The sequence below is a fragment of the Belonocnema kinseyi genome, chromosome 4 (assembly GCF_010883055.1).
Source record: "Belonocnema kinseyi isolate 2016_QV_RU_SX_M_011 chromosome 4, B_treatae_v1, whole genome shotgun sequence".
In the NCBI taxonomy this organism is placed as follows: Eukaryota; Metazoa; Arthropoda; class Insecta; order Hymenoptera; family Cynipidae; genus Belonocnema; species Belonocnema kinseyi.
This window is the reverse complement of record NC_046660.1, coordinates 25,058,635-25,069,260: the sequence shown is the minus strand read 5'-3', so window position 1 is coordinate 25,069,260 and position 10,626 is coordinate 25,058,635. Positions and strand designations below refer to the sequence as shown.

Here is a 10,626-nt window from a genome sequence, read left to right as displayed (position 1 = left end):
TCACGAAACACAATTAAACTGATTGTGTTGTCCCGTTGTGTTTGCGGTACCGTTTGAATCATCTTGGGCTTAACCTGCAAAGAGGTCAAACCTATCCTAACCTAAAAAAACCTGACCTAACCTAACCTAACTTAACTTCACGTAACACAATTAAACTCATTGTGTTGTCACGTTGTGTTTGCGGTACCGTTTCATTCAGCTTCGGCTTAACCTACATAGAGGTTTAACCTATCCTAACCTAACAAGACCTGACCTAACCTAGCCGAATGAAATTCAACCACACGTGTAGCTATGTAAGCGTACGGTTTTCAGTCTTAAATGTGTGCTATATTTAATAGGTTAACTCGATCTTAACCTAAAAATGAATCTAACTTAACAGAACCTAACGAAATTTTGCTTAACGCAGCACAACTTAACTTAAGTGTTCCAGTTGTAACACAATAAAATTCATTTCATTGCACTGCAGGTGGTTAAAAAGTTAGACGCACATTACTCATTTGAAGAAACTTAGAACTACAAGTAGAATTGACCCCATTTTCATTAACTTGACAATGTTTGCATCAATTAAAATGTAGAACTTTAACTTAAACATGCAAATGAATAAGAGTTTTATTCAAAAAATTTTTCTCTCTGCTTTTCTTAGACTTAAGGGATATATTTATACTATCTTTCGTGTTTACATTTTATCTTGCTTTTTATCATAATTAAATTGATTTATAGACCTACTTCAGTCTATTTTCTGCCTGCTATAACGTGTCCTTTTTTCTTCGAAGGAACAATGCAAAGGGTTACGCTCACGTTTAAGACCTAAATTTGTTTCCCTTTTCAACATCCAGCAAAAATCCGCCATCATGACTTCATCCCATCTACCCTGATATCGTTGTTCCATCAGTTTTATGTCTTGATGAAAACGTTCCCCTTGTTCTTCGCTGAAATCATCAACATTTTCTGGAAACTTATCCAGATGGGAATCTAGAAAGTGAAGTTTTAAATTCATCAAGCAGCCTAACTTTTTTTAGTTTCTTATTATTTTCGCAACAATATTCTCATAGTTTGGACTTTTTTTGTTACCGAGGAAATTTGCGTTTACTGCTTTAAAACTTTCCCAAGGGTCCATTTCAATTTTCGTCATGTAGCTCACGAAATTAGTATCTCTTGTCAATATTCGAATCTGTGGTCTATCAAAGACTCCTTCTTTAAATTTAGCTTCTGAAACATTAGGGAATTTAAGGGATATATACTTATAGCATTGTCCATCTTTATCTAACTCCTTGACAAATTGCTTCATGAGTCCAAGCTTTATGAGGAGGGGTGGTAGTAAAATTGTTTCTGGATCAACGAGGCTTTGTTCGATGATATGATGAGAACCAGGTTGGAATGAATCTCTTAAAGGCCAATATTTTTTGCTGTAATGATTGGCTTGATCTCTGCTATTCCACAGGCATATAAAGCATGGATCTCTCGTGAAACCCGATTGTTGGCCTAATATCATTGTTATGATTTTGAGATCACCACATATTTGCCATTTGTGATTCGTATAATTAACTTTTTCAAGGAGCATTTTAACATTGTTATATTCTTCTTTGATGACCATTGAGTGAGCTATAGGGATAGCAGCGTAAGTATTCGTGTTATGCAGTAAAACAGCCTTAATGTTGCGTTTTGACGAATCAATGAAAAGTCGCCGTTCTTCGTCTCTGTACACATTTTTCTTCAAGTGGTTCATTAGTCCGTTAACGTCAGTGCAGTTCACTAAAGACGTCTCTTCGTCTTTAAGGAAAGACTTTCTGAATTCTTTGTCCCTGTCGCGATAGAATGAAACTTTTGTCTTTGGCTCTAGAAGATTTCTTCTTTTTAGAAATGAAGCGGCAAACTCAGCGCCGTCTTCCGGTAATCCAAGATCTCTAATAAAACCATTCAGTTCTAGTTGCGACATTAATATTGGAACCTTCAATTTCATTTTATGCACGCCATATTCGTCATCTTTTTCGTCATCCTCATCGGAATCATCAAAAATATTTTCTATTCCATCACTGGTTTCACTACCGTCTCCATGACGTTGACTTTCAACTTCCATTCTATCATCTTCTAAAGCGCTTAAATCAGTCTAACGTGCATTTTTATTTATTTCAATTGCTCTTGTGACTGTCCACACAATTATGTACAAAATGTTATTTTTATTTTTAGCGTTGAAACCTTTGACGGAATTCATGCAAAAGTAGCAGTCCTTCGCAATGACGGGGTTTTTCCATGTGGTTGGTGTAGAGTACTTCTGTTACTTTTCTTTGTTTGAATTTTTTAGATGATACAACATAAGTCTGCAGGAATTGCAAATGACGTGAGGAACCCATTTTGTTTCTTGGTGCAGCAATTTACGGTCAAAACACTTTTCGTAAAGACTTTTCACTTCCTCGTCGATTGATTTTCGCAAACTGCTCACTTCATATTTACTGCAAATGTAACAGAATGAATCTGAGCTATTCTTACAGGCATGCGATTGAGAAATGCTCGCGGTTTTTTTCCTTGTAGAATAAGACTCTACACCAACCAAGTGATTCATTGATGAAGAGCTACGGTTGCATGATGATGATGTCGGAGAGCCCTCTTTCCCACCCTGACTAGACGCCGATACTTGGTTTTTTCCCTGCATCGTAATACACTTTTTACCTGTGTCTGCCATGACGGCATGAACGCCGTTTACCTAGGGACTCAGCCAATGTGGATCCGTTGCCCACCGTCACAACGTGAAGGTGCCCTGGTTACAGAAACAGGCAAATAATGCTAGAAACAAGCGGTTACGAAACTCCAGACATTTACTGCTATTAATGTCAAAATATGAAAGTACGCAAGAACAGGGTTGCAAGCGTAATCGGTTAGGTTAGGTCAGGTTTTGTTAGGTTAGGATAGGTTAAACCTCTATGTAGGTTAAGCCGAAGCTAAATGAAACGGTACCGCACACACAAAGGGACAACACAATCAGTTTAATTGTGTTTCGTGAGGTTAGGTTAGGTTAGGTTAGGTAAGGTTAGGTTAGGTTAGGTTAGATTTATTTCTAGGTTAGACTCGAGTTGACCCATTCGATGTAGCACACATTTGCTACTGGTAAAACATGCTTCCAGAGCTTTACGCGTAGTTCAATAAATTTCTGTTAATTCAGGTTAGGTGAGGTCAGGTTCTGTTGGGTAAAGTTATGTTAAGTAAGTTGATATCAGGCAAGGGTTGATCCTTCACAGTTGTCGACATGTTTTTGAAGTGAAAATTTGCATCACTGGCATTATTTTGAAATTTATTTGCCTCAGTGCATGATTTTTCGTTATTTTTTGAGGTTATGGCTCAACCATGACGTGATGGGTGATTTTTGATACCGAATTTGAATTCAGCGCCCCTAAATCCTTAGGAATACGTGTGTCTTGTTACCAGATCCGCACACTTTTTTTATGTGGCTGTGTAATCTTTACAGATCATATGGTAAGATTTATTTTAACTAATAAGGTTATTTTAACAATATAACGTCATTCGGCAAATATTAATATTTCAATAAAAAATATTTTTATTTTAAACTAACAACAACAAAAGACTTGTCAGAAAAAAAAGAATAAAATTTTGAACCGAACTATAATATGAAATAAACAATGTTTAATACAAGATCAAATTTTTAAAAATTTGATTAAAACATAAGCTACTTTTTCCATTTCTTGAAATTCCTATAATTTTATTAATTTTTTCAATTGAGATATGTTCAAGAAGGACTTACATTAGTTTTAATTTCACAAACAAAAAATTTTTTCATTATTTTTTTTTTGGTTTCAGAACGAAAGACAACATAATTATTTTGTTCTACTTGTCTAGTCAGAAGAATTAAAGAATAAATTAGAAATTTAATATTTTTCTTTTCCGATTTTATTCAAATTATTTAATCATAATACATACATGACAATTTTTTGATGATAAGGAAGAATAATTATATTTTTCTATTTTTAAAATAACATGTCCAGGTTTTGAAAATAGTTATTGTAATTTACAACGTTTTGGTAATGCACCGTTACCCTCATTAGGCGCACAAGCTAATAAGGGAAAAACTTCTTTGCAAAGATACAAAAATTCGTACAAGTCATCGATCATAATATTAAAAATTTTAGTTTAAATTATTTAAAAAATCTGCAGTGTGTTTCGACGATGCGAGGCGACCCAAGGATGACAGCTTTCTATATTCATCTCGTAAGTGCGTAGCGTACAAAGTGTCCTTGGAGACGAATTTTCATTTTACTGATACTAATTTCCTGATACGACTTTTGAAAACCGAATCTTTAATTTGTGTCTGAAAATGTTTACTAAATGTCGAAATCAACCGGCAAATTCAATTTATAACAGTGGGTGATTGGAATACATTGACCATAAACATCTGATCCTTCTCTGACGAAACCTGTTTTACACCGACAGCCATATTTGCAGTTCTACAGAAAAAAAAAAGAAATTTCATGTTAATTACTTATAAATCAATTATTTAGTAGAACAAAAAACAAATTTCATGCGTATGCAAATTTTAATTTTGAAGTCTGAAACTTCTAAATTATCATTATAAAAATTATCCAGGGACTTGCTATCTACTCCTGACCATATTTCCATTAATTTATGCCCCTTGACATGCTGCGTTGCTGCTCTCCCCTTCATTATTAGACTGACTTTTTAGAAAGCATGAAATTTGCTATCTACTCCTGACCATAGTTCGACAAATTTATACCCCTTGACATGCGTCGTTGCTAATCTCCTATTAATAATCAGGCCGACTCCTTAGAAAGCATGTGATTTGCTATCTACTCTTGACCATAGTTCCATAAATATATACTCCTTGACATGCTGCGTTGCTAGTGTCTCTATCAATATCAGAACGGCTTCTTAGCACGAATGTAAATCGCTATCTACTCCCAACCCCATGACACGCTGTGTTGCTAGTCTCTCATTCATTATTAGACAGACTCTTTAGCAAGCATAAGATTTTCTATCTACTCCTGACCATAGTTCGATAAATTTATGCCCGTCGACAAGTTGCGTTCCTGGTCTCTTATGCATCATCTGTCCGACACCTTTAGCAAACATTTGATTCGCTATATACTCCTGACAATAGTTTCATAAATTTATATTCCTTGTTATGCTGCGTTCCTAGTGTCTCATTCATTAACAGACCGAGATCTAAGCAAGCATGTGATTCTCTCACTACTCCTGACCATAGCTCGACAAATTCAGAACCAATTACATGCTGCGTTACTAGTCTATCATTCACCATCATATCGTTTTATTAGCAAGAATGTGATTCGCTAAATGCTCCTTGCAATAGTTCCATAACTTTATACCCCTTAACATGATGCGTTGGATTGCTCTATTATTTGTTATCAGGCCGAATTTTTAGCAAGAATGTGATTCGCTATCTACTTCTGACCATAGTTCGACCAATTTAGACCCAATTACATAATGCGTCGCTTGTCTCTTATTCATCATCGGGCAGACTCATTAGCAAGCGTGTAATTCGCTATCTACTCCTGACCATAGTTCGACCAATTTATACTCCTTGGCATGCTGCATTGCTAGTCTCTCATTCATTATCAGACTGACTCGTTAAAAAGCATATGATTTGCTATCTATTCCTGGCCATAGTTCGACAAATGTATACACCTTGGCATGTTGCGTTGCTAGTCTCTCATTCATTATCAGACCGACATCTTAGCAAGCATGTGATTCGGTATCTAATCCAGACCATAGTTCGACTTCCAGCTTCAACTTCTTATTTTTTACTATTTTTATAATTATGATCAGGCTGTTGTCGTAAGGTGGAGAGTCTAATTATAGCTTCAGTCCCACTCAACTTTAATAAATGGAGGAGAAGGACAGGGACAAAATTAGAACCGAAAAAGTCGGGGTTGGTTTATATTTTATGCAGTGTAAGGTACACGTTTTCAGCAGTGTAGTAATAAATTAATTTTACTGTAGGTGGACAATGTAATAATTCAAAAAGGTAGAAGATGTTCCCAATTTGTTACACTTAATCAGAATTTGCGTCTTTTATTTTCAAACATAGACTTTTTAAAATCCGATGCCAATTAGAAATCGGTTAACGTGCATTTCTCTGAGAAATTTTCGGGACTGACTTTCATTAGGTGGCTAACATGGTCACTTTAAAAAAAACACACAAAAATGCAAGTTTAATAGAATCTGACTAGTTTAGGTTGCACTTTTTAGAGTTTAAAAAGTAAATAAAAAATAATAATAATGTCTGAATTCTAAACTTACTTTTGAACAAGGTTTTGAAAATATGTCCAGGTCGGAGCACGTATCTGGGCAGGCTGATCCACAAGAATCGTATACTTGATTGGGTTCGGTACATTTTTTATGTTCGAAAATTGGTTCCACAATCACCATTTGTTGTGCTCCTAGAGAATCTTCCAAAATAGTTGATTGATACACCGGGCCTTGATTTAAAAGAAAATGAAATAAATATAATTGAATATACAGTTGGTTTCAATAATAAAAATTTTATAAAATTAATCAGATTGAAAGTTTATTGTATAGATTTTAATTGTAATGAAAAAATGAGTATAGATAAGTATTAAACTATCAGATTTATCATTTAATACATCCCAAGTAGAGTCAGGAATGCCATTACTCATTGACCTCTTCTTGTAAAGACGTGTGTAACACTGCGAGTGATGTACGATATTTAATTCAAAATCAGTATGTAATGGGAATGCAGGCCTCCTGAGAACTTAGGTTAGCCTTAGATAGCTCTCTTTAAAATTAATTTATTAAAATAAAGCATTTGAAATTGCATCATTTTCTATTATACACATTATATATTAAAGAGTTTGATCATCAAAATCGTGAAAATCATAAAATTCAAAAAAAATTTATTTATACATCTTTAAAATGAAAGAATCTGAAATCGCAAATCGTTCAAATTGGAAAATTTTCAATTATAAATCTTCAAAATTTTCCAACTTTAAATTATAAATGTTTTAAATTCAAGATGTTTTAATTTTGTAAATTTCCAAATAAATATTATGCAATCTTTAAGTTTTAAAAGTAAAAATTCTGCAATTTTGATGAATTGAAAATAAATTAACTTTTTTTTTGTTAATTGACATATGATATTTATAATTAAATTTTTTAAATTAATGAGCCTTTCATTTTGAAATTCTTTATTAAAAATTAAACAATTATCAAATTTTAAATTTTAAACAGCTGTAATTCTGATACTTTGCCTTCCAAATTTCTTCATTTTGGAAGATTTCAAATTTAAAGACTGATTTTTACTTTTTAAAACTACCAGAAATTAAGAATTTGTATTCAAATATCTTTAAAATTCAAGAGAAAGTTGAATGTAGATCTTAAAAATGAAATAATTAACAATTGCAAATCGATAAAATTGAAGATCCTTTAATTATAAATCTTTAACATTTAATTATTCCATTAAAATATAAAAAATTACAAGCCTTTAAGATAAAAATATTTAAAAAAAATAAATTTCAATTCTATACTTTAAAAATTCTAGAATTTTTAATTGAAACTCTTCAAAATTACAGATTTTTGCGCTGTAAATCTTTTAGCATTGAAGCTTTTTTATTTGGAAAATTAAAAATGTTTAATTATGTAGTTTTGTCAATTTATTATTATTATTATTAAGATTCAAATCGTTTTCCATTTTAACTTTAGAATTGTAAAAATTTGTCAACAATTGTCATTAGAGTCATTCATTTTTTATACTTATTTTTAAAATTTTAATTCTATATCTTTAAAATTAGTGAGATTTGAATTTTAACTCATTTAACTTGTAGAAATTTAAATTTTAAATCTAAAAAATTGGAGAGTTTTTAATTTTGAAAGTATTCAATAATTAAATAATGCAAGTTTAAAGTTTTGCGAGTAAAAAATCTTTGAGTTTCAGGATTTACATTTAAAATTTCTTTAATATAAAAGATTGAAAAAATATTTGGTCTTCAAAATCATAAAAATTAAAATATTTTTATTCATAGATTTTCAAAATTGAAAAGTATTCAATCGCAAATCTTCAAAATTTTAGAACTTTCAATTGTAAGTTTTATTATTTTTTATCAACAAATAAATAATTTAGTAAATCTTTTAAGTTAAATTGCTTTTTTGGAAAATTTACAATTAATAATTAAATTGATTTATTAATCATCCAGGGTTATTTTTTGTTCAATGTTCAAAAATTTGTAGGGCTAATCATGCAAGTTTAATATTTTACAATTAATAATTATGTATTTTATATCATTTACCTTAGAATTTTCTTCAGCTTGAAAGATTTATAGTTGAAAATGACTTTTTTTATCTTCCCAATCATCCGAATTGAGGAATTTTTTTTTACACATCTTTAAAGCAAGGAGTGTCCAATTAAAACTCTTTAAACTTTTAGAAATTTTTACTTTAAATATCTAAATTAAAGTTTTTAATTTGAAAAATTTTTTATAAAAAAGTATACATATTTTCCGTTTTTCAATTAAAAAACTTTTATATTGATAGTTCAAAGTCAAAATTTCTTTAATTTGGAAGAGTTAAGTCTTCAGAATTGAAGAGTTTCCAATTTATTCAGGAATTTTAGGAAAATTTTTTCATTCTCTTGAACTCATTAAAAATTCTTCTAAAGCTCCTAAAGTTTATTTTCGAAATCTTGAAAAGTGTACATTTCTACAAATCTTTTTAAGTTTACAATTATTTTTAAATCTTTTGAATTCCACCAAATATATTTCTTGACATGTTAAAAAATCTTTTTTGAATTTCCTCTTAAAGTTATTTTTTTAAGAATAATAATCATAAAAAATTTTCACACGAAAAAAAATCTGTTCTTGGAATTTTTTAAATTCCGAAAATCTAAAAAAAATACCTTTAAAATCTTTCAGATTCTTCTCAGACAATTTTTTTAATCTATTGAAATGTTTCAAAATCTTTTTAAATTATCCCTTATAATTAATCTTTCGAAATAAAATTCTTGGAAAATTTTTAAAAGTTTCAAATATTTTCAAATTATTAAAAACTTCTAAATATCTCTTACACTTTATCAAATTTCTTCTTCAATTATCAAATATAGCGAAATTCCAAAATTTTTCTCCAAAATATTTTACATACTTTTGAAAAATTTTAGAAAATAAATTCAAAAATTTGTTGTCATCTTTTTTCAAGTTTGTCTAAGTATTTATAACAGAACAATTATTTAAAATGTTCCCATGACTCGTAAGAACTTTTTTTCATTACTAGAAGCCTTGACCAAATTTAATGTTCTCGAGTCTTTCGTAATTATTTAAAATCTTTTAACTTCTTTTCAAATTCTTCAAAATAAGTTTTTGCTTTCTATTTAATTTTTCTTTTCTGTAGAAAAATGTAAAAAAGTTTACAAATTATAGTGCGGTAGCGAAATATTAAGCAAAGAATTGTTTCCCATTATTAAACAATCATCTACAATTTAGATATTCTCTTTTGTCAATAAAGTTTACAAAAAATTAATAAATAAATCTCTTCAGTTGAAATTATTTATTTAAAAATTGTGATATACAAAGTTCACGATGGAGAAAATTCATAAATTAAAAAACGTTTTAAAATAAACAAATGAAATTATTATAAATACTTACTTGAAGTTGATAATGCAACTGCAGCAAATACGAGGAGGATCAAAAATTTGGTATACATCTTGACGTAGATCAGTTCAAGATTAAAATTTCGAATGTTTGATTGATGTGCTTAAATCGAGGTTTTATATTATCAGGCAATCTCTACTTCTAATAATCGAAACAATGAGAAAAATTTGAATAATTGGCTTTATAATCATTTCATGCATTTCTATAGGGAATTATCTGCAATTCTATACGGCTAGCGCGAACGGTATTGAAAATTATTGATAAATTTGACGCACGATAACTTGGACAGAAATCAATCTTGACATAAAAAAATGATTTAAAGACGTTTGGCAAATAAAATTTTGACTTCTTGCATAGGTTATATCACGCGAAATTTTTTTTTTAAATTTAAGACTTTCTTTTAATTTTATACTGCCCTTTTTTTAGGCCGATCAAAATTAAGAAATCTGTATGGGGCTATTAGTTATGACTTAAAATGTCCAAGCGTTTCTCCGCCGAGTTTCAGTCAGTGATCTCCGCTACAAAAATCGAATTTTGAACCTTAACTTTCAATCCTAATATGACAGAGGAAAAATGTAAAAAAAATCTTTAAGTCACAGTGTGTGATTTTTTAAATTTTATCCCTTTTCGAAGCTAATAAGAATCGAAAAATCTTCCGGCGTTTCCGAGACATGACAAAAACTGTCCAAGCGTATCAGCGTTGAGTTTCAGTCATGCTTGGACTTTTTTAGTCATATCTCGGGAACCCGTTAAGACTATTTTCTGCTTTTTTGCCTTGAAATAAAGAAAAGGTTTTACCTTGAAAATTGTATATTAAAAAAAATTCCCTTTGTAATGAAACGAATTGAAGTTGAGGTACAAAATTCGAGAAATTCTTTTTTAAAAAGTTTTTAACGTGATGCATCCTCTTCAGAATTTATTATGGATACTAATAGATTTTTATTTTTCTGTTCAGCTTTAGTTTCAATCCAGTTCAGAAAAAGTA

At 30.5% G+C, this 10,626-nt stretch overlaps 1 protein-coding gene across 1 annotated transcript; it reads right to left on the bottom strand.

Annotated features, from left to right (window-relative positions):
* Positions 1 to 3,937: 3,937 nt before the first annotated feature.
* LOC117171990 (cysteine-rich venom protein 6-like) lies at positions 3,938 to 9,775 on the bottom strand. The gene is made up of 3 exons (XM_033359703.1): positions 9,636 to 9,775; positions 6,286 to 6,464; positions 3,938 to 4,454 (listed from the first exon to the last, which is right to left on the bottom strand). Exons 1-3 carry the CDS (start codon positions 9,691 to 9,693, stop codon positions 4,332 to 4,334), a joined length of 360 nt encoding a protein of 119 aa, XP_033215594.1. The 5' UTR covers positions 9,694 to 9,775; the 3' UTR covers positions 3,938 to 4,331.
* Between the last annotated feature and the right edge of the window lie 851 nt (positions 9,776 to 10,626).